Raw genomic sequence first — 25,577 nt, forward strand, 5'->3', positions numbered from 1 at the left:
TCTTGTCTCTTCTATTTTTGTGCTACAATTAATTAAAAATAAATGATGTAGTAGCCCCTCCAGTGCTCGGTGCAGTGTGCAGTGCTGGATGGGACACATTGTGCTGCCATGCTGTCTAATGACCCCTGCTCACAAAGCCCCGACCTCTTCCCCTTTATCTGCCCCTCCTGACCTATATAGAATTCAATGCAGCCAAACTGCAAATCCTTGAGGGTAAAGAGGATTCGGCGACTTTTCTGTTTTGCTTTGCATTTATGGAGAACCTGAATTGCAACTTTCCAGATGACAATTGAAATCAACAGGATTTGATGGAAACCATCTCACCAGGAAGGTGATTTTGGTTATCACTGTGGTATGGAGGACAGTATATACCCCCCATGTACTATAGCCATGGGGGAGACTGTGGTGGTGACCACAAGCAGTGCAGCAGCAGTGGGGGGAGGGGAGAGGAAGAAGGAGCTAATCTACAGCTACAGGCACATTCCCTTATCTGTAATGCTATCAGCCGGTCTAAAGGACGCCGTAATTATGTGGCTGATAAAACAATGCCTGCTTTTGTGACTTAAATAAATAAATGATGTTTGCAGAAGAATAATCTTTTAATTCCTATTAAATGATCTCAGACGTTTTTTTACGGCTCATAAATGCTGAAGAAATTGGGAATTTCAAGACTGATGCGTCTTAAAAACAAAACATATAAATATTAGAGCTGATGTATTACATTGAATTATCAGTGAATTACACCTCTTCATTGATACAGTCACCTGCTCGTTTCTATTATTTTAGTTAAGGGTTCTTAAACTTTCCAAACACAAAGAAAAAAGGAAAGAAAGAAAGCCAACGTGTTAAATATGACGGTTAATGGTAGGTGCTACAGGGGTATTAACTGTATCTGCAATATCTAAATGGAAGCTGGAAAGACCATTACTCACTGCGGGTGTAATAAATAAGAAGCCATTTAGTTTCTAGCTAAAAGATCAAATCTAATTCAAACAACAGGGTAACACTATAGCTGTACACTATTTCATCTATCTATCTAACTTATATTTATCTATCTCATATCTATTAATCTATTTATCTCATATCTATTTTCAAATCGTATTTTATATTGTAATTATCTATCTTCTAATCCTGTTTTATATTATCTATAACTATGTTTATCTGTGCTTCTGTTTGTTTATAATCTCTATATTTTACATTATCCACTTTATTTATCTTATGTATCTCATATCAATACATTTATCTGCCTTATAAACCCGTATATATAGAAATGATAACTATTTTGTGGATTCATTTTCTTAAAAACCAGCCACCAGCACACTCCAGTATAAATAAATGTTTTACTGACACAATTCTGGGCTCTTATTTTGCAAAGTATGATAAAGTCTGTGGTTATTATTTTAAATAGACTTATAAGAAGCTATTTCTTAAAGACAAACATACATTTTCTTCCTTTTTACAATGTACAAAACAATAGATTGGGAAAAGTGCATAGAAATAAGTAGATTTCACAAGTTAGAGGGAAAGGAGCAGGCCCCTTCTTTTGAAAGTTCAGAGCCTCTCTGCTCTCCCTCTCTCCCTCTCTGGGTGGAATTGGAGGTCCTAAACGTGAGAGATTCACAAGGAGGGGGTCTCCATCTTGCAACAACGTGCTCAGCAACTTAATCCTAAAGAAAGAGCAGGATCCAGCGATTAATAAATGGGATCCAGTGTATAAGCTCCTGTCCTGGGCTCTGCCAGCCTGGATCTAGCACTATTACTGGATGGAAAGCCCTGCATCTTGGATGAGATATAAAGGAAGGTAAGAATTTGTTGTGCTGCTTGGAGACAATAGAGGAACAAAGGCGATCCTCGTCTGGGTTCACGTTTGACTTTTTTTTGCAAAATTTAATCTAGATTAGCAAATCTGTTTTTCAAGTTTTTTTGTGCTTTTTCTGTATAACGCTTGCTTGAAACCCCGCAACATTTATTTGCATTGTAGTATTGTGATTTAAACGATGTGGAATTGAAATCAGCGGCTCGTCGATATTTTGCTACAAAATAATCAACGCTTGTAACTTTGCTCCAATAATTCTAGTTCAAAAACTGAGTGTCAGAAGTTAGAATAAACTTGCATGTGGAGCAGGATTCGGTGCAGCACCATAAAGTGCTATGAAATTAGTTTTGTTTTATGCAGTACAGCATAAGGTAAAATGATCAGAATGTGTTAAGAGGGTGGGGGTGGGAGAGGGGCTCATTAACAGCAGATCTGCTCAAAGTTAAAGAATACCCGGGTGTGAGAGGCAAACTGGCCGGCTTCAAGCCTGGGAGTACGTAGGTTGCAAATTTGAAGTGCAAAAAGACAGCGTGGTATAGGCTGGGATTGTGTATATTGTCTATTAGGTACATGGACAATATACATTGCAGCCTGCAATAGGACAGGACTGGGTAAGGGGTATTATGCATGCATGCTATGTAATGAATTGAGCAAATGTACTGTTCTATGTTCTTATTCTTGACAGGATTAGTCAAGGCAGAGAATCACATTATGAAGAACACATATGATTACAAAAAGAAAAAAAAGAAAGAAAAAAAAAAATATATATATAATTGCGATCATAGGTGCTCCTCATTTCTCATAGTAAAATGCCCTGTCTTACCTAATCTCGTCAATAAAACATCTAATTTGCATATATATATATATATATATATATATATATATATATATATATATATATATATATATATATATATATATATATATATATATATATACCATTCCATATGACATCTGCATGTTTAATAAGGTCGCACAAGCATGCCAAGCCCCTGGGATTACACAGCCATAATTTACCAGACTCCAAGAATTGCACTATGTATTATTGAAGTCTCCTAGATGGCACATTATACTCTATTAAGCAGTTAGGACTAAAGAAGGCATCTCTTTAGGCAGCTAACATTACACAGGGCATCCTGCTTGGCAGAGGAGACATCATTACAGACTGCACATTCCAGTTTCCAGGATATAATATCATGACAGCCAGCATTAGTTGCAAGACACATGGTGGCAGGTTAGTAGTTAGATAGCAAAGGGCAATGTGTTTGTTAGGATAACATCTATAGATCCCTATGTGTTTCATAATGCATATAAAAGGTCTAAACCATAGAGTTGCACATGCACCAAAAAGTACACAGAATATAATTTATAGATTTGAACCCATTAACATTCTTGCATGTTTGCATGGAGTGAAACTCTGATTATATAGATAGATATGCATAGAATATTGTGTGCATTTGAATCTATGTAGTAAAAATTGCACTGATGATACCAGAAAGTAGTATAAAAAAGGAGAAGTGAAAAATATCAAATAGAAGAGAAAAAAGAGACAAGAAATAACTGTTGTGCCATAACAAATGGGCTCACATATTACTCATGCGGGTATTTCTATGTAGATGCTCACAATCTACACCTTTAGAAGTTTAAATACTGCACACTGGAAGAAAAAAAAACAATACACCAACTATTAAGTAATCCAGCAGACCTGCAAAGACTTCTTAATCTGTAGAATTACATTTATAAGTGGAGGATCTAGAGAAAACATACAATGTGTATCAAGGTAACACAGACTGTTCCAATTTGTTATGAAAATAAAGGTAACTTCTTAAGGGGTCTCTTATTTTAGAAAAACCTACAATGATCTCAAATCCATTTAATTCAAAAGTGGAAATTGAATAGGAAATTCAGAAAAAAAATCTGAATCCAGTCTAAATGCATGATGAAAGGCCTGACCCTCTATATAAAGCATGGACATGTCTACAGGTAAATTACCAGGCCTCTAATGCAGCCTTTAAGTATTACCCCCCCCCCCCATAGCATTCAGGGTACATAACAATACCCCATGTGTTTAACTGTAATTGTCCAATTATAATGGAAGCTGCTTACCTCTGTTTACAGTATTGTCAGGTATTGTCATGCTTACAGTGAGGTACTAGGCCTTCAGTATACCCTTAGCATGCGCATATAAATACAGCAAAGCTATGTAGAAAAACAAAGATGGAAATTCAAAAACTTTTGGAACCAGCATTTCGTGAAACGTAATAATAAAGCTAATGTTACTTCAATTGTATTTCTGCACTGCAATACAACTCTTAGTTAATTCTTGATTTTTCTCTTTGCTATGCTCTAGAATGCAATACCTCTTAGGCTACCTTCACACATGATGCTTGAGCTGCGGATAATCTGCTGTAGAATTTCTGTTGCGCTTCTGCAGATGGACAGAGTTAATGAGCTTTGCGGAATTTGCTGTTTTTTGTTGTGGATTTTGTATATGTATTAGCATTTTTATGTACAGATTTTCTGCTGCGGAATGTGTTGTATTTTTATGATCTGGTAGTGGTCGTTCCTGCGATCAGGACACACTGGCAAACTTTATTTTCAAACATCAAGAAAAGCAGATTTTCACGCAGATTCAGAGGGTTTCCGCAGTGGAAAAGCCGCAAAAAATGCAACCGGAGTGTATTTGCGAATTTTGGTGCAGTTTTTATGTTCTCCATTTATGGTGAAAATCTTCTGCATTTATGCGCAGTTTCTGCAACACATATAGACATGGGGCAGATCAATAATCTGCAGCTTTTTTCAAATTTCTTGCATATACGCAGCAGGAAAAAAATCTGATTTGTTGAATCTCATTTACTTGCTGTGGAATTTCTGCAGCAATTCCGCAAGCGTGTGTGAAGGTGGCTTTATAGCCAAGAACATTTATTTATTAACCATTAGTTATATGACTCCCACATATTCTGCACCTCTATACAGGGAATGCTCTCACCTCAGCTCAGGCCAATTTTAGATGAGATTATTGCAGCGCGTCCGTAACACGGATCCTTATTATGGAGTCGTAACAGATGGCGCTAAAACCGTATGTCATCAGTATTTGAATCAATTTGCCTTAGCATATTTTATTTTCTACTGGGCAAATACTGATCTGTATTTACCCAATGAAAAAGAATAGCAATACCAAGGCAGATACTGGAAAAATAGGTGCATTTAAAAAAACGGCCATGAGAAATACAACCATGTGAATAGATACATAGATTTCCATTAGCTTCGTATTACGGAACCAATTACAGAGCTTAAATGTGCTCGCCTGAAAGCAGCCTCAAAATGTATCATAAACCTGATCTATGTTGTGAAACTGCACTGCATTGCGTCATCAATACTTATGAAACAATGTTATTTCCTATTACATAATAGGCCGTGAATTGTGGAGAGCGCTGTGTACAGTCACTACATGAATCTCACTTGTTATAATCCAGTCTTGAGAGTTTGAAAAGTTTATAAATATAACTCTTTGATCATTAAGCAGACCTTCATGCTGCGCTGGCACGGAGAGGGTTAAGCACACGAGGATGCTACCTTTCTGTTTACAGCCTGACACATGTATATGTTCTATAATCCCCTTGTTTGTAGCATTGCCAAGAGCTGCAGCCAGGGCAGGGAGGTTGGGCGGGTGGGGTGTTATGGGTTGGGGTTAGAGGAGGAGGGACAGTGACATTAGTAATACATACTTATCAATGTCCATAGAACCCAAATACCAGGCGAGTAAGAACGCAAGTTATTATTGGAGTAAAATTCAATTATTATGACTCGGTGCATTTGAAAGTTACAGTTGTGTGCTGCAAACCCACCGGCACCAAACGCAGCTTGTTACAACCCTGAGCTTTCTAATACCTGTAATGTATAGTACGCCATTTTCTAGTTAGGCCTCGGCTGTCTCTTGCTGGTATACCATGCATTCCAATATTGGTGGTAACACTCAGTCCTGGTTATTATATATGCTGAATACTGCTATGTCTTGTGATAACTGCAAGATGATGGAAACTCCTCCACTTTGGGAAGTTTGTCCTTCCTACAGAAATAAATAGGATCCATCGCGACCAGTTGTGTTCTGTAAAGGTTACTACTTTAGTTGTGTCCTATTTGTGTTGATGGTACTGATGTTTCTACTGCAGTAACCAGATGTGCAATTATGGTGAATATATGAAATTTCCATTCAAATATTTTTTTGCTTCGATGTCGCAGTCATTTTGGCCTGCAAGTATTTTTTGCAGCATAAACCTGTATCTCCAGCAGCCCATGTGTGCACAGTGCCTATGGTTTACATCTATGCCTTCTTTTCTCAGGACTAATGATGGCATCCCATGACGTACTCTCACATATTTGCATTATGGATGAGGTTGATTTGCGCATAGCACTGTACTTTTTGCACATGCAGGGCCAGTTCACACACGTGCGTGACACACCCTTCTGATGAGGTCCAGATTTGTTCTTGTTGTCATGGATTTGCAGTGTATTGAGGATTTGTGCGCGTATTGAGTGTGTATTTGCGCACCTCCAATAGACTTCTAAGGGGACCTATGGTGAGCAGATGCGCACAAAAATTAAGTGTGCTATGTATTGCACGCAGGGACCCTTCCTGGTCCTCCCTAAGTGCCGAATATATTAGAGTAAGTTCACATGCAGCTGTCCCAGTTATGTGAATGAGGTTGTTTCTGCAGCAAGTACAGGAATTTCTGCAAGTTCCATTTTACTATTTCCCATTACCAGCTCCTTCCGACAGGCATATGTGTTTTTGTGCACGCCTCAGCACAACGTATTTGTGCTATGTAAGAAGCTTTTTTACGTATATATCAGCGTATTTCACCATACGTTTTGTGCATGCAAGGCATGCTAATTTTGGTGCAGCAGAAGAAAACCGCTAGATTTACATGTCTGTTGCACAGTGTATTACAAATCTGCGCAAGTATGTGCGCACCTCGCATAGACTTGTGGGAATCCTTGGTGCACAAATGCGCACAAAAATAGAGCAGGTCCTATTTTTTGCGCAAAGAAAGAAATCAATAGGTTCTATTCTCTGTGTTTTGCACATGTAAATTTTGCGTACATAAATAGGCGCACAAATACGCCTGTGTGAGGAAGCCTTATGACCAGCTTCACGTGTGAATGCAAAACTGCACATGACTCAGAGCAACATCTTTGCATCATAGACAAGTGTTTTTTGCATGAGCATCGGCGTATTTTACTGTACTTGTTCCGGGTGCAAGGTATATTTTTTGGCGCACAGAAAACAACCACGCGCCGATTTAAATGGCTATTTAGCCTAATGAGTTCCACATGTTCTTTTTCCCGTGGAATTACGCAACAAATTGCATATCTCCTTGTGTATTGTGCATGCATAGACTTCTATGCACAAAAGTAAAGCATGCTAATCTTTTTTTCGAATGCGCTACGTGTGCACGCAAATATAGTAAGTGTGAACAAGCCTACTGAGCTCAGTGGGTTCTATTCTCTGCATATTGCGCACACAGATATGCCCGTCTGAAGTCGGCCTCAAAAGAGCTATAAAGACACACATTGTTTTACGTGGACGGATGATCTGCGTAAAAAAATGACAACATGTTCTATTCTGGTCTGATTTCAATCAATGGGTGTGAAAAAGAAAATGATGACATCTATGCGCGCTCCAGATTTCACAGATCACTGTTAATAAATGCTAAAAAAAAAGTCTCCTGGTGTTTTTTGCACATGAGAAAAAAAAACAGCTGATGCATGGAAGTAAAAAAACAGACGTACGAAACACGGACAAACACATCCATAATACATGTCCGTATTACGGATGTGTTACAGATGACATTACAACCGTACGTCATTGGCATTTGATCTACTTTTGCCTCTTGTATATTTTATTTTCTACGGGGCGAACACTGATCCGTATATGTCCAGGAGAAAAGAGTAGAAATAAGGAGGCAAAAATACAAAAAATGTGTCATCTTATCTATCTCACATCTATCTATCCATCTCCTATCTATCTATCTATCTCCTATCTATCTATCTATCTATCTATCTATCTATCTATCTATCTATCCATCTCATATCTATCTATCTATCTATCTATCTCACATCTATCTATCTATCTCATATCTATCTATCTCATCTATCTATTTATCTATCTATCTATCTATCATCTATCTATCTATCTATCTCATATCTATCTATCTATCTATCTCATATCTATCTATCTCTCTCTCTCATATCTATCTCCTATCTATCTATCTATCACATATCTATCTACCTCACATCTATCTATCTATCTATCTATCTATCTATCTATTTATCTATCTATCTATCTCATATCTATCTATCTATCTCCTATCTATCTATCTATCTATCTATCTATCTATCTATCTATCTATCTATCTCATATCTATCTATCTATCTCATATCTATCCCCTATCTATCTATCTATCTATCTATCTATCTATCTATCTCATATCTATCTATCTATCTATCTATCTATCTATCTATCTATCTATCTATCTATCTATCTCATATCTATCTATCTCATATCTATCTATCTCTTATCTATCTATCTATCTCATATCTATCTATCTATCTATCTATCTATCTATCATCTATCTATCTATCTATCTATCTATCTCATATCCATCTATCTATCTATCTCTCCATCCATCTATCTATCTATCTATCTATCTATCTATCTCATATCTATCTATCTCCTATTTATCTATCTATCTATCTATCTATCTATCTATCTCATATCTATCTATCTATCTATCTATCTATCTATCTATCTATCTATCTATCTATCTATAATCTATCTCATATCTATCTATCTATCTATCTATCTATCTATCTATCTATCTATCTATCTATCTATCTCATATCTATCTATCTATCTATCTATCTATCTATCTATCTATCTATCTATCTATCTATCTATCTATCTATCATCTATCTCATATCTATCCATTTTATATATATATATATAAATATAAAATATATATAGACACAGGCATGATGCATATACACACACGTGTGCATTGTGTGGGGGCCCTTGTGTGAGTCAGCCAGAGTTCGCACTAGTTTTGGTGTCTGCAAACTGTATTCTGTAAAAATAAAGCAAACAACAACATACAAAGCGGGATCTCTTGATGCTTCCCATTCATTTGCATGGTTTCCATAATTGCTGCCAAAACACATAATTTTGTACGCGTTCAGTTAGAACCCATTTCCACAGGATCCTCCTAGCTCAGCTTTGGCGCCGTCCACACTGATGTTTTATACAAGTATTTTGGTTTCTGATCTCAGGGCTCCTTCACACGAGCGTTTGCGCAATTGCGCAGGCTTCATTGAGGCAGATTTGCGTGTATATCGTCGCATGTTCCTGTAATCATTGCGCACATGTGGCAGGATTTTTTGCACCCGGGACACTACTGCGCCCCAATTTTTAAAGGCTGTTTAGCCTAATGAGGTCCAGATGTGTTCTTTCTTTTTTTTACTGAATTGTGCAGCATATTCCACATTTGCGCCCCTATTAAGTGCACACCTGTGCGCCTCCCATAGACTTCTATGGGGACCCTTGGTATGTAAATGTGCACAAAAATGGAGCATCTCCTATTTTTTGTGCGTGCAAAAAAGGAAGTTTAGAACAAACCTATTGAAGTCAATGTCTATTCTCTGCGTATTGTGCGCGTATATTGTGTGTGCGCAAACACGCGCACATATACATCCATGTGAACCCACTCTTAAAGTTGGTTCCACACAAGTGTATTGTAACAAAGCCTTAATATGGATCTGTTAGATGGGCGAATTACAGATGAAATTGCATCAGCATTTGCCTTCATATTTGCTTTTTTATTATTTTTTCTACCGGGTAAATACGGATTCGTTTTCTACTTAATAGAAAGTAATACCAATAAAAACAAATACGACTCGAATACTGGTGATACATGAATGCAGTACGAGGCATCCATATTTAAATCCCCTTCCATAGACTATAGTGGGCATGGTTCTAATAAAAAATAGGAACAAAAGTAGAACATGCTAAGTTTTTAAAAACACAACCGTGAAAAATACCCCCATATAAAGACATTCAGAGATTTTCATTAGCTCCATATTACTTACTGTTTAAGGCTACTTTCAGTCTACCATGTTAGGTCCATGTTGAGGGGCCCGTAGTATGAAGCTAATATAAATCCATATGGCTAATTAGATGGCCATATTCTTACAGATGTTTTTCAGAAATGCCGCTTGTTCTTTTCTTTTGTGTACTTCCCTCCGTATTTGTATTCTTTTCAATTGGGAATATACGGATCAGTATTTGCCCAATAGAAAAAAATAAACAATACGGCGGTAAATACGGATTAAATATTGGTGACATACATATATGCTTTGTAATACAAATTCGCATTACAATTGTGTTTTTATACGCTCAACTGAAACTAGCCTAAAAATGTACCATATAAATAAAAGAGGTTGGGTGAGGCAAAGCCTGATGAACAGCTGAGGCAAACTGCTGTCATTTTGTGCATTTGTTGTGGGATTAGCAGTAAAAATAAATAAATACATGAACAGAGTCAATAAAATAATAGAACCCTAAAAATATTGAGAATCTCGCATTGAGATTTGGATTTGTCCTAAGAAATTGCAAAAAGCAACTCGTTGATTTCTATGGCTGCAAACTCATACAAAGTAACTGCGATTCTTTTCATTGTTACAACTTTGTCATCACTTTAAATCCAATGGAAATGAATAGGATCCATTTACATAGTTGCACAAAATGTACAAAAAATGTCAGATGGACAGATAGAAAATGGAAACAATATACATCAGTTTGCATCCCACAGAAATGAATAGGACCCAGCAGTTACCACACTGTAAAGAGAGCACAATGGCGGTGCCGACTCTGCGATACCAGTTAGTTTTGCAGACTACTTAGCTATCTCTATTTGGGCATGCATGTGTCGTGTATACATACATATACTACATTGTATTGTTTGGCTTTCTCTGTTCGCTATAAGGTTGAGTTTTGCAAGGCATCCTAACAAGTTGCACACAGCGCTGCCCTTTCTCGCAGAATCAGGGTCAGTTTCCTTTATCTATCCCAGTGATAAAGCACACACAGATGCAATAGACTTGTGCATTAAATATACATGCAGAAATAATGGCTTGTGCTGCAGGGGTTAAGCTGCAGGCTCTATAGCACACTGTGCATCCTCTGCTTTATCACGTGGTCACCACTGAGCTCCAGGGTTAACCTTTCACCTTTCCCCAGCATTTCATTCAGAGCTCTTTCTCTTCCCCACTATACCTCCCCCCTTTTTCTTTCTCTCTGGTCCTCTGGAGAATCCCTGATTGGGCCCCGTGACGTCAGCAGTGGTCAGGGGTTCCATTCACAGGATACCCCTCCAAACAGTCAGAGGCTCCTGAGCCACCTCAGGGACAAGGAGCTTTCTCTTTCCCAGATCCTATGCATTCTCTACAATTCTTATGATTCCCAATTTATACAGCTCCAACATTTTCTGTAGCAATATATAATGTAAAACAAGAAATTATAGGTCACATCTGCATATAGGCCCACAAATTACTGCATATAGCAATAGAGCAATGCAATGCAATACAACCAACGGCAATAGAGCTATTGCAAACCAGTGCAAATGGACACATTATGAGAAGAAGCCTTTCCCATACAAGCTTACAATTTATGTATCATGGATGGTAGCCAACAACATGACACATACTATACATGCTAACCAGCATGAATAATGCCTGTTATCAGGAACGTAATTATAGTGGGTGCATAGGTTGTGGCTGTACCCAGGCCTAAGAGCCCAACTGGGCACAAAATGTCTCTCTTTCCAATCTGTGGAGCCCAATATTAGGATACAGAGATGTTTTTTGGCCAATTTTTGGATCAAAACATTAGTTCGAAAATTGAATGGAAATAACACCCATTTATTTGAATGGGTATATTCACATGGGCTTTTTATTAACTCGACTGAATATTCAGAGTAAAAAAATGCAGCATTTCCTTTTTTTTGTCTGATTCTTGTACGAAAACAGTACATGTCAATGTGCAGAATCCCACGTACTGGACAGTGCATGCACTGGATGTCTGTGAGCTGTCCCATCTGAGTTGCGCCCGAGAATGTTGGGTGCAACTTTTTACACATCTGTGCATGTACCCTTAGAAAAGAACAAACGCAACCAGATGGTAACAAACTAATTTACAATTCAAAGAGGAGTGAGTGCCCTGCTCACAAGAGCTTACAATCCATGAGGAAAGAGGGGGGCACATAAATGCTATCTAATGCTTTGTCAGTGTGCAGTGATCTTCAGTTCACTGCAGTAGAATCAATTAAGTTTTGTTTTAGTTACAACTGTTAAAATCATGCTTGAGAATTTGGAAAAAAAAAGAAAAAATTGTTTCCTTATATTAATTAACACAAAATAAAAACTTTAAAAATGTCATTTAGGATTAACGCCCCCCCCCCCCCCCCCCCCAGCTCTTGTAAATCATTTTATGAAAAAGATGTAGCTATCATGTCTGATCAAAATGTAGCAAATGCAGCACAAAATGTAGCAAGAACTACAGATGTAGCAACATCTGTAATTTCTTCTCTGGTAGGGGCTGCTTATTGATATTTTATCGCCATTATGTAGATGCAATTATGCAGTGTGAATTAGAGTACAACATACCAAAGACTGTGTTGTTTTTATAATTGGTTACATTGTATAGAAATACCAGGGTTTTAGGTTGCAACAAAATATAAATAAATAGATATATTATATTTTTATTTATTTATATTTTGCTACAATGTAAAATCCTGGTATCTCTATAAAATGTTGCATTAATTATATGTGTTGCATTGTTCATGTATTCTTTTGTCGTAGTAATAAAAGGGAATGCGGCTGGTATAATTATTACAAATACACACTTAAGAAAAAAAAGAAAATATATATTTTTGGTAGTAAAGGCTTGAAGCTACTATTATATGTTTAGGTTGCATTAAAGCACAGGACAAAAATATCTAAACTTTGCAAGTCAGCAGCTGAGAAGACAAGTGGATTGCATCATAATTACATAGGTATTTATGCAGGTGAATGCGAGGATTAATAGAACCATCACACATTTTATTCAGGGTCATTCATTATTTATCATGAGACTGTACTCATATTAACTGTTAATTGAAATAAAATTGAATGTGGCAAATAGCACAAGAATGAACTTGCTTCGCCCCCCCTACCTCCCTCCCCTAGAAAAAAAAAGAACACAGGCTGGGTCTAAATAGGAGGAACTTGCCACATGTGTAGCTGTCAAGGTTCAGTGATCTGAATGAGTGAGATTCCTGAGACCTGGACCAAAAAACTACATTTTAATGGTACAATTCCAACAGTAACTCTTTGACTGCCAAATACTCCGTTAGTTATGATGAGATGTGTCATAGCCCAAAACAATTCATTAATAATTTATATCGGAGGTACACGTTTCGCAAGAAAGAGACCATTTTATGGAAATAGGAGTTTTTCTTAAAGAAAGATATATTGTCTTTTTAGAAGACAAGAAAAGAATTATACAAAACAGTAATACAAAATTTAAAAAAATATATTTCCCCCTCCAAATATAATAAGACAAAAAATAATCAAAGTGGAAGTGATATCCGGGTAGAGCAATTTCTTTGTTAAGTAATTTAAGTAAAATGCATATTTGTGCAAACAGATAGCTTATTAAATGTTATATAATAATTGCATTAGTACATATTGCATGTAAAAAAGGCCCAGATAGATAGATAGATAGATAGATAGATAGATAGATAGATAGATAGATGGATATGAGATAGTTAGATAGATAGATAGATAGATAGATATGAGATAGATAGATAGATATGAGATAGATAGATAGATAGATAGATAGATAGATAGGAGATAGATAGATAGATAGATATGAGATAGATAGATAGATAGATATGAGATAGATAGATATGAGTTAGATAGATAGATAGATAGATAGATAGATAGATATGAGATAGATAGATATGAGATAGATAGATAGATAGATAGACATGAGACAGATATATAGATATGAGATAGATAGATAGATAGATAGATAGATATGAGATAGATAGATATGAGAGAGATAGATATGAGATAGATAGATAGATAGATATGAGATAGATAGATAGATAGATAGATATGAGATAGATAGATATGAGATAGATAGATAGATAGATAGATATGAGACAGATAGATAGATAGATAGATAGATAGATAGATAGATAGACATGAGACAGATATATAGATATGAGATAGATAGATAGATAGATATGAGATAGATAGATAGATAGATAGATAGATAGATAGATAGACATGAGACAGATATATAGATATGAGATAGATAGATAGATAGATAGATAGATATGAGTTAGAAAGATGCGAGAGAGAAATAGATAGAAAGATATGAGATGTGATCTAGAATGACTGAAAAAACTTCCATGGAGCTGGTAGAGTCCAATGCCGACTGATGCGCTTCAGCTGGACATACTCATTAGATAGAAGTAGGTTGCGAATTGAACAACCATTGAACAAACGATCCTCTGGTGAACGTTCATTTCATGGATGCAGCTATAAACATTTGAGTCCATGTTGACCGTCACAGTGGTTCAGATTGGTCATACATGTTCAATAACATCAGGCGATGGATGAGAGAGCCTTCTGGGAACATTCTTTAAAAGATTGTTCATGCATGGAAGATCCTTCATCTGACTATCAGACAAAAATGTAAAAAATGTCCGACTTCTTTCCAGACGATGACTATGTGTCACCAGTTGGCTGAGGTGATCGTTCATTATTAAATTCACCCTACGGGCGATCATTTTGGGGGAATGGTCTATTTTTATCAATGTTAGTCAAATGTGTATGGGGACCATGAGTTTTTATGAGTCCCATAGACATTAATAGGATCCATCATGATCAGTTTAAAAAAAAAAAAAAAAGATAAATTGCCACAACAAACAAACCCAAATGCTTTGTCTGTAGGCTGCAGTTTTTGAATTTAAAAGCAGGAATGGATCAAAAATGGGTAGCTTAAAATTTTCCTTTAAGCAGGCCTAATAGTCAATATTGGGGAGGTATATAGAGAACTCCAGCCCAACTTTTTTTCATTATTGAAGAGAAAAAGTTTTAATTAGATCTTGAGACTCTGAAAAAAAATGTATTTTTGAGTAACATTAAGTTCTGCTGCTTCAGTAGCCTGAAAAGCACAGACGTTAACGTTAATGGGGCTACAGAGAGTTTAAGGCACGGGGCGTTTTTAAGGTTCGAAGGCTGACCCTTCACCCTATCACCTCATGAATTTGTTCTTGTCTAAGTAAGAAAGAATAAGAATGATGCAGTTACCTGCCTGTTTGGATGCTCAACATTTTCCATTTGTCCCCTTCTTACAATAAAAGGTGCCATTATTACATACAGGATTGTTGGCCATGTAAGTTTACTCCATCCCCAACTCTTCTCAGTAACGGACACTTCAGTGATATTTCATATATTCCATTGAACAAGAATTAATATATAGATTGCTTTAAAGGGAATATGTCATCAGAAAATTACCCACTACGGTATCTAAATCATTTTTAAAAGAATTTTTGGTAATTACTTTTTAAACTTTTGGTCACAACCTAGATTTAAAAAATAAAATAAAATATAATTGTACATTTTTCATCTTGACCACAGAGCCTAATACTAGTCTGTCACTTACTACAGATTGTTCTGGATGACACAGAAGCACAAAATTTGTGCTCTACATTGTTTCTACTAAAGAAAATTAATATCACAATTGGGTTCTATGGGGATCTAAGTGCAGGGTCCCATGAACTTTGAAATGTGGCCATAATACTGGACTCAGGGTCTCATTCACATGGCAGTATTCTCTGTATTTTGCATCCATATTTGTAAGCCAAAACCAAGAATGGAACCTACAAAGAGAAAAGATTTGCATGCACTCCTGGTTACAGCGTAGAAATACTGCCCACAATACCACTATGTAGGGCTATATTTACATGGACAAGGGCATCACACTTGTTTACCTACAATTTTTCAGCAATTTCCAGGCATGTACATTGCGTTTTGGTGTTAAAAGCACAATTCGCAGCAATATGCAAGTGTTTTTCATAATATTTTTACGTGCGTGAAAAAAAAAAATCGCACGTGGTTCCCATAGTGCAAGCAATGCAAGTGTGATGCGTTTTTTTACTCACTGCCATGGCAAATAATGGGCAATTCTTGAGCAACAGTTGCCCAAAAATAGGACACGCTGCAATTTTTCTACATTGGACTATTGTTTTTAGAGAAAAATTGCACTTGTGTATAGAGCCATTTACAAAATAGATTCTTTCCACATGAGAGTTTTGTCCTTCCTCCAGTCGGACAGAACATGTGTGTGAAAATCGCCTGTGTAAATACAACCTGAACGAGGCCTCAGTCTGTAACTATAGGGTCAGCAACAGCAGAAAAAACTGCAGGAAAAGTACTGAAAATGAAAAATTCTGCTTAAAAGGAATTTTACCAATTAGTAAAAATGATAAAATATAAATATTTAAATACGAGTAAATATAAACTCGATAAAGGATGCTACATTCAAAATAAATCAACTAAAACATGGATAGAAGAATATAGAATTTACAAAACAAGCAAGTCTTGATCTAGATCGTCAGATGTTAGGGGAAACTAATGCCAAATGCCCTTTGTGACCTGCCCTAAATGTGCCCTTCCCCCACCCACATTGATATAGACCCATCCACGTTGCATTCATTACTTTATGTGGCATTCATATAGGAAATGAAATGTCTTTTCATGTCATGTCAATAATATTAATTGAGAGTGAAAACTACATGATAGAATATCAAAGGTCTGTCATCTTCTGTTCATGGACATACATCATAGGAGATATACACCAGGCCATATACAAGTTACAGAGTTCATTTTGCAGGCTGACTGTTTACATTGCCTAGAATGATTCCCTTTGTTTTCGTAAAAAAAAAAAGAAAGAAAGTGAACTGCTATCTGTTTTCGGCAGTTCCCCATAAATGTAGCTATGCGGTTGTCATGTGGTTGCCGTCCTTGTGTCTTGCTGCTTCAGTTAAAAGGCCCAGAGCACAAAGCAGGGTGTATATATGTGTGTGTATATATATAGATTAGATAGGTGTATCACTGGGGGTGGATGAGCATGTTTGTAACGACTGATAAACAAGGCTGCTTCCTTCTCTCACCCACAAGCGCACAGGAAAGGGGTTACACTGAGTTCCTGTTGAATATTAGCAGATTAACTACACGAAGCTCTAAGCTCTCGGCTTTTGCATTGCTGCAGCCCCACATGGTATTAGAATTAAAAGGGGAGAGGGTGAAAGCTACAATGAGTTTCTAAACCTGTGGTTAATATTTTGTAACAAGCCATTCATAACACTGGAGGTTTTTTGTGTTTTTATGACTTGACTGAAAGGCTTTTTGTTTGTTTGTTTAGATCTCGATAAGAGAAGAATATTTTATGAGCTTAAACTTCAACCTGCTGTGATTTAAAGCAAACAATGAAGGCCATATAACTGCCAGGGCCAGAAAGAAGGGGCTTCAATGTGGGATTGAAGAGTGACGGATTACATCTGCATCTGGAGCTATGTTGGCTTCACGTGTAGCGAGGAGATAGAGCAGAGCTGAATGACGTTTAAAGGGAACCTGTCAGCAGTTTGTTACAAAGTAAAGCAATAGCAGGGCTACAATTATGTAGGAACTGTCTCTCCAGCACTGTTTTTGCTTTGAATGTGGCTAAAAGCATATCTGTCTATTTGCACTTTGAATATGTCCGGGATCGCATGTAAATGAAGCTGAGCGGTGCGGTGTGGGTGGGCCAGACCATCTCTACTAGTTGTGTATTTGGCCAGAAAGTTGGAGATCCAAGGTAGCAGTTTCGGCCTCATCCCATAAAAGGTCGCCACTGTGCAAGTCCTCTATAAATGTGCATCGCCAGGTGATTCTTTGCCTTTCCTGATGATGGGACCTGCACCTATCAAACTGTTTATGGCATAAGGGTAGGCATGGTGGCTCTGTGGGTAGCGCTATCACATTGCAGCACTGGGGTCCTGGGTTCAAATCCAACCATGGCCAACATCTGCACGGAGCTTGTATGTTCTCCATGGATTTTATTCCAGGTACTTCAGTTTCCTCCCACACTCCAAAAACAAACCAGTAGGTGAAATTAGACTGTGATTTCCAATGTGGACTGAACCCATTGTCTAGCGATGTGCAGTGCTATGGAATTTTTGTGTGCTCAATAAGTAGATTTGCCATGAAAGTCAAGATGGGAATAGCCATTGATTGATACTGATGCTGAAGAGCTGAGTTTGTAATTTAATGTGATATGCAGATTTTCTTAGGTCCTCCGATGCCTTTCGGCACATCAGGTAACAAAAGAGTGCCATCGTTGGTGATGAAATGCAACAGTTTCACCATCATCCCATGAAAGGTTGACAGTATGCAAGCCCTCTATAAATGTTGCCAAATGATCTTTTGCCTTCTCTGAAGACACTTCCCATTTTTTTGCTTTCCATGAGATAGCCATTATTGTCAGTCTTGTCTCAAGGAGGCGTAGAATGTATCCAGCAAAAGGGAGTTGGCCTTCAGTGACTCGGGGGTGAAGTGGTGTTCCAGAGCGGCGGTAGATTTTTTTTATTGGTAACCTGATCCTGATAAGTAACCTTAAACAGGCGATAAAGGCATCATTGTTGTTGGAAAACATCCAGTTGACGGTGGATACATGTGGTTGCTTTCCATGTTTCAGATACACAGTTAGGATCATGATAGTGTTCAGAAGTCGCATCTTCATCTGTAATGGGAGTGAGATGGTAGCCCATAGAGGTCATAGATGTTGGAAAGTCAGCCATGCCTTCTTGATACGACTCTGGACAACATTTTTGGCATCCCTGTCATTCATAATTGTACTTCCTAAGTAGACAAACTGGTCGATGTCTTGCAATCAGTGTTGTTGGGCATTTGTGGATGTGGCATATCCAACTCACATAATCTGTATCTTCGCACAGTTAATCCGTAAACCAACCATCACTAGTTCTTATTTCAGAGCTGATACTGGTGTGGATGACTCCTACGATGTCATCCATGCACCTCTCTGAAATTTCATGCCACGATGTTGGGTACTGGCACAAGCACAGATAAACATTCCCCTCAGGAGATTGGTTGCGGGTACCCAACAAAGTGGCGCAGGTGCGAGACTTCAGAGCCGTGCATGAATGATGTAGTATGGGCCATCAATATTAGGGTGTGCAAGAGGGGTAAACTTTGGGGTTAAATATGCAGCCAGTAGAGACAGTCCAGCCCGCCCAATGAACTGCTCTGCTTAATTTACATATGGCGCAGGACAATTTCTTCAAAGTGCGAATACACTGATATTCTTTTATCTACATTCAAAGCAAGTGTTGAAGAGACAGATATGGAATCTATAGAGATGTGACTGCAACTCAGCATGGCCCCGTGTCCTTGAATGCTATGAAGCTACACAAAGTTCTCTCATTTTAGGTACTTTATAGGGGGTAAAAATGAGACAAATGGTCAATGGCCCATTGGGTGATGTAGTCAATAAAAGGCAGAGCTAGGTTTTATCAATTATCTTATATTTGGGTAGGCCAGGGCTGACATAGGAAGAGAAGGAGATAAGCTGGCCATATATTAGGGATTTCAGATGGCTGCTTTACAAACAACTTGTCCTTTATGGTTCATCTGCAAGATTTTAGATGGTGTGAAAATAGCAAATCACTGATCAAATCTCTGCTGTAGCCTGGATTGGGCATTATTTCATGGGACACAGATGTCATTTGGCATGACTTTTCGACAACAACACTTGACCATGATGGAAAAGTGAACCATGGGAGACAGATATCTGCCATCAGTCGTTAGAGCTAAGGGTTGGCAGAAAATGGTCTAAATCAGGCTTATTGGCCATCCAAAATGTCTACTGTATGGCAAATGGACAAAGGAAGATAAAATAGGCCATAGCATATAGGAGAGTACATCTCTGCTTATGGACCTACACTGTTCACCCCCAGAAGAGATAGGTGACAGTCAACAAGGAGTAGAAGGTGTATAGCCTTTGTCTTACAGATTTAAAGTCAAGCTAAAGGGGATTTATAGTATATCCACATAAATAAAGGTGCTCCCCTACGTCCCCAAAGTGATGTTGGTGCTCTGCCGAATATCCCATGTCGCCCATCTATAATCCGACACTGGCCATTTTAAGTAAACTCTAAACTTAGGGTAGGTCTTCAATAGATAATTGCCAGGGACCAGCAGCTTGAGATTCCTGGGGGTGAGCTGATCACCCAGGCCGCTGTCAGTGCAAGCTGAATGTGCGTCATAGGGGATGGAAGAGGAAGGGCCCTAGCTGGCTTCACTACCATTGAAATCAATGGGAGCTGAAGCGGCTATTACGCTTCCATGTCCATCCCAGGTGTTGGAGGCGGAAATGCCAGAAGTGTAATGGCCACTTCAGCTCCCACTCATCTCAATGGGAGTGAAAACACCTAGGACACTTCCTCTCCTGTCCCCTATGAGGCACATCCCGCTGCACTGACAGTGGGCCTGACCATCAGCCCATCTCTAGGCTTTCCTGAGGATAAGTCATCAATAGTTTTTGCCTGGAAAACCCCTTTAAGATACGAAATGGACGGGCTTACACTAACTGTAAAAGAGACCAAGTATTTACAAACTTGTGGGGCTGTGCTGTTGATGGAGGGGGACTTAGAGCAAGAGAAAGGCCGTCTAGCATCATGTGAAGGAGAAATAATAACTTCTTATAATGGAGATTCTGATTTTAGTTTTAGTCTGAGTGCTTTGTGGGCTCCTCCATTAGTAGATCACTTGTAAAACTGGAGGGCTGCAGAGCCAGACAGTGCTACTTAAGGAAGGGTTCCAGGCGGTATTGTCAGGATCTCAAGTTGGTGATCTATTGATTGCTATTACAGGCCTGGATGTAATTTGTTCTAGTTTTGGTTTGACCAGAGACACAATGAGTAAATAAAAAGCATTCATTAAATGGATCGATACATCAATATATTAAGTCTAACCTAGATAGTGTTAATCTTATGTTAAAGGGAATGCGCATCAGAAAATGACCGACTGGTTACATCAATTTACAATACCAGCCATATTTTTTGTAGACGTTTGGTGATTATTTTTATGTTTTTCATGTCACTATCCATATTAGGGTCGCTTTACATGAGTGTAATTCACTGCGCCCCAATCCATGTGACAGTCGTGCGTCACGCAGCAAGTACATAATGACATTGCGTACTTGCTGCAGGCCGCCGATCATCATGCACTATATTAGCGTATATGTGCGCATAATAAACACCATGATAGAACATACTGCAATCTTTATTGCATGCATATTTTGCGCAATACGTATAAGCAGTAACATGGGAGCCTCTGGCAGATTGGTGCAGCGTATTCCGCACGTGTGAAGGAGCCCTTAAAATACTAGATAATGTTAAATACTCTTGTATAAAAAAGACAATAGTACTACAGAGGCGACACCTTCATAGGCTCACCAGAAAATGATATTTACAAGATACAATGTGTCTATACATTTCTGCTGAAGAGAATTAAGTGGCCTCGAAAGCCTACAAATACAGTATTTCTGGTTAACCAATAAAGGTGTCACCTCTATAGTGCTTTGTCTTTTTTATACAAGAGTAGTTAACATTATATAGATTTGTTTGACTAACACAGATCGGCACCATTTTTGCTCTACAAAAAATAAAATAGTGAAACCCTGCAGCTCTCACACTGGCCACTAAGCCTAATAATAATATCACACTTCCTGTTCTGTAGAGAAAACTTCTCAGCCGTCATCCCATTATCATCACAGGCAGGATTACACTGAGAGGTGATGCCTATATATAGATAACATAGGATCCACCATTCACAATAGGTGTTGGTCACAGCTCACCTCCTCCCCTCCCTGCACACAAAGCCTAATAAGTTTGACACTTCCTGTTCTCTAGAGAAAGGTCTCAGCTGCCATCTCATTATCATCACAGACAGGATTATAATGCTACGTGACACCTACATATACATGACAGAGGATCTACCATCCACAATAGGTGATGTCACAGCTCACCTCCTCCCATCCCTGCACACTGACCACTAAGCCCAATAATAGTCTGACACTTCCTGTTCTGTAGAGAAAACTTCTCAGCCGTCATCCCATTATCATTACAGGCAGGATTACACTGAGAGGTGACACCTATATATAGATAAACACAGGATCCACCATTCACGATACATGATGTCACAGCTCACCCCCTCTCCCTCCCTGCACAGATCACAGAGCATGCAGATAACACTCTCCCATTGAAGTCAATGAGTTATCTCAGAACTACAGATTCCTATGTTCCATGTGGCTGCTGTGAAGCACATTTCTAAATTCTGTTAACAGCAGCTCAAGCAAGATGGCCGCCCCAATAATCCTATACAGACAATGCAATAAAAAATCAACCATTATAAAATAAAAACAGATCAAAATGTGAATATGTATCAGTATCGGACTTTCATTAGTAGGTAAATATAGATGGTATATTTCCTTTAAATGTAGGGTGTGACTCCTGTGGTAAATGACCCGCCCGTGACTATGAAGTCTACAATATTGTTGGACGCCGGTATTACATGCATGATGCAGTTTTGTAAAGGCCTATCAGCGCATTTCTACATCACACGCATCAGTCAAACTGGATGTCATAAAGTTCTATTTGAGGACTGCTAACAGATATGGACTTGATGGACAGTGAATTTATCTGCTCTACTAAGCAAACCGTAAAGCCCAGTAAGCCCCGCCCACATGACTGCACCGAAATAAGGACTACAAATCAGGGATAAGGAAGTACAAATGGTTGTGTCTGTACTCGACTCAGTTTATGTTAGTTTTGTGTATATCAATATTATAGTTTTGTAAGCTTTTTGTTGTTTTTGATTAATATTTCCATCTACATTGAAGATGCAAATAATAATCTGGAATATATTACAAGCCGCAGCCGCCATCTTGCCTCAGCGGCATACAGTCTCCTCTTGTCCACTGCAGGCGCCATGCTCTGGCTTGTTGTCAGTCTCTCACAGCTGCCAGAAGGGCAAGCAGATGCCCACAGTCTTAAAGGGCCAGCGCACATCCTGAAATCAGTCCCCCTCCAATCACAAAGCATCTCTGGCTATTTGAAGCACCTTATCTCTAAGGAAGGTGCCAAAGCTTTTGGTCTCTTTGTCCAGCTAAAGTGTTACATGTTTGTGCTGATTTACTGGTTATGATTTTGGCTTATCCTGACAATCCTGCATTCTCCACTTCTGACCTTGGCTGAGTTTGTTGACCGTTCTCCTGTTTGCACTCCTGGCGTATCTGTACTGTGCTGAACCTACTCTATGAGCCCTGCTATCTGGGCTGTCTGCCATATTTAAGTATAAGCAGCCTCTCTTGATCCTGGACTGCTTTGACTATAGCTCTGGTCACTCAGGTACTTCACCTCGGTTGGTAGTTGCACCAAAAGCCACATATCTGGGACCCCTTCTAATGTAACAGCCTGAGGACTTCACAGCAAAACCCAAATCACGACAGATGGGGTGAACGGGTGAAGACCCGGGTCTCTCAGGTTCAGAAACACATGCTCTAGCACTCATACACATTTAATATTTACAGAAAATTGCACAACTGTTGTTTACACTAACTGCATACAAGTGGGAGGCTCTTAGCACACATTTTGATCAAAACATGGGTGCCCATCCGCCACTTCCAGGCGAACCTTATTAGATGGATTTGTAACTCTAAGGCCGCATCCACATGGGCAATTTTGTTGCGATTTGACAGTGCTACAAATCGCATGTATGTGAAGCCCATGCTTTTCTATGGGTTCTTCCACATGAGCGAAGTTATGTATCCTGCAACATTGCGAGACTACAAAATCGTGGCATGCTCTATACAGCCATGATTTGTGATTTTTTTCTTGCCCATGTTTCCCTAAGGTGCCTTCCTTTTTGTTGCATCACATCGCACGAAAACCACATTTTGTGCTGTGCGATGCAACTTCTACAGTATGAAATCCTACTGAAAAAGCCCTAGCTGCAGTAAAAAATCAAAACAAAAAAATAATACATCACCTAAGAGGCGCTGTCCAGCTCCAGCATGGGTTTCTTCTTCACGTCCTGCACTCGTCTTCAGTTAGCAATTCCTGTATTGGAGGATCAAAATCCCCGCCTCCAGTAAGGGCTGGCTGTGATGGGTTCCTGAGCGTGGTTGCTTAGCCAATTAGGGTCAGTGCTCGATGAACCAATCACAACCATTCAATGCATGAATGAATGGCCCTGACCTTCTGCTTGGACTGACCGGGAATATTTACAGCTGGGGAATGCAATGGATGATGAGGAGGAGGGGGTGGGGGACTTACAACTCAAAAAGCTGTAAAGGGATGCTCAAGGGGATTAAGATCTGGACTTTGGGTTGGTCAATGAAGTTTTAAGACATTCTGCTCCTCAAACTAAGCTTCAACACTTCGTACTGTATGACATGGTGCTCGGTCATGTTGAGGTGGAGACATCGAGCTGTACCAAAGTGTTGTCACAGGATAGGTGATGCTATATTGTCCAGAATTCCTCTTTACCCATTGGCATTGAGAGTGGACTTCACTATAACTGATGGACCTGGTCCTTCCCAGCAGAAACACCCCCACACTACAACAGAACCTCCTTTACTATTGGGATGATGCAGTCATGTAGAAACCACTCTGCAGGCAACCACCACACCCAAGTGCGGCCATCCGATTGGAAGATGGTGTCCTGTGATTCATCTGTCCACAATACTTGCTTCCACTCACTTATAGTCCAAGAACATCACTCCATGCACCATCACAGGTGCCTCTGTGAATTCACTGCTGAGATGTTGGGCTTGTTGCTGCCGCTCGTCCATAGTAACACTTCACATGTAGTTCCCTACGGATGGTTCCGGTGCTAATGGACATTCCAAAGGCCTGTGAGAACTCCTGAGCGAGGGCAAACGATGTGTATGATGCCTTCACAACTCGTACAAGGCTTCGTTGTCCACGTCTGTCAGTTTATGAGGTCTCCATGAACATGGCTGTACCACACACACTGGATGATTTCCACCTGTCAATAACATGGTCAACCGTGGACTCTGACAGGTCCAGAAGCTGGAATGTCCTATACTGATTGGTTGGTGACATTCCCCCACAAGACCCTGTTGTCAGCTCTACACCTGGTGACATTCCACCACCAGACCCGGTTTTCAGCTCTGCACCTGGTGACATCCCACCACCAGTAACCCTTTGTCAGCTCCACACCTGGTGACATCCCACTACCAGACCCCGTTGTCAGCTCTACACCTGGTGGCATCCCCCCCACAAGACGCCATTGTCAGCTCTACACCTGGTGACATCCCCCCACTAGACCCTATTGTCTGCTCTATACCTGGTGACATCCCCCCACCAGACCCCGTTGTCAGCTCTACACCTGGTGACATCCCCCCACCAGACCCTGTTGTCAGCTCTACACCTGGTGACATCCCACCACCAGACCCCGTTGTCAGCTCTACACCTGGTGACATCCCACCACCAGACCCCGTTGTCAGCTCTACACCTGGTGACATCCCACCACCAGACCCCGTTGTCAGCTCTACACCTGGTGACATCCC

At 39.3% G+C, this 25,577-nt stretch overlaps 1 protein-coding gene across 7 annotated transcripts in view; it reads left to right on the forward strand.

Annotated features, from left to right (window-relative positions):
* Positions 1–1,694: 1,694 nt before the first annotated feature.
* MLLT10 (MLLT10 histone lysine methyltransferase DOT1L cofactor) overlaps positions 1,695–25,577 on the forward strand; it is a 280,838-nt gene continuing 256,955 nt past the window's right edge. For 4 of the 7 annotated variants that reach the window (XR_010787421.1, XM_066585480.1, XM_066585482.1 and 1 more), the window contains exon 1: positions 1,695–1,801. Coding sequence is in view for 6 of the 7 variants with exons in the window: in XM_066585480.1 (XP_066441577.1) it covers positions 1,764–1,801 (38 nt within the window). In the remaining variant the exon portion in view is untranslated. The remainder of the gene's footprint in view (positions 1,802–25,577) is intronic. The other 3 variants (XM_066585484.1, XM_066585481.1, XM_066585486.1) reach the window with 2 other exon arrangements.

Source organism: Eleutherodactylus coqui, chromosome 12, assembly GCF_035609145.1.
Source record: "Eleutherodactylus coqui strain aEleCoq1 chromosome 12, aEleCoq1.hap1, whole genome shotgun sequence".
In the NCBI taxonomy this organism is placed as follows: domain Eukaryota; kingdom Metazoa; phylum Chordata; class Amphibia; order Anura; family Eleutherodactylidae; genus Eleutherodactylus; species Eleutherodactylus coqui.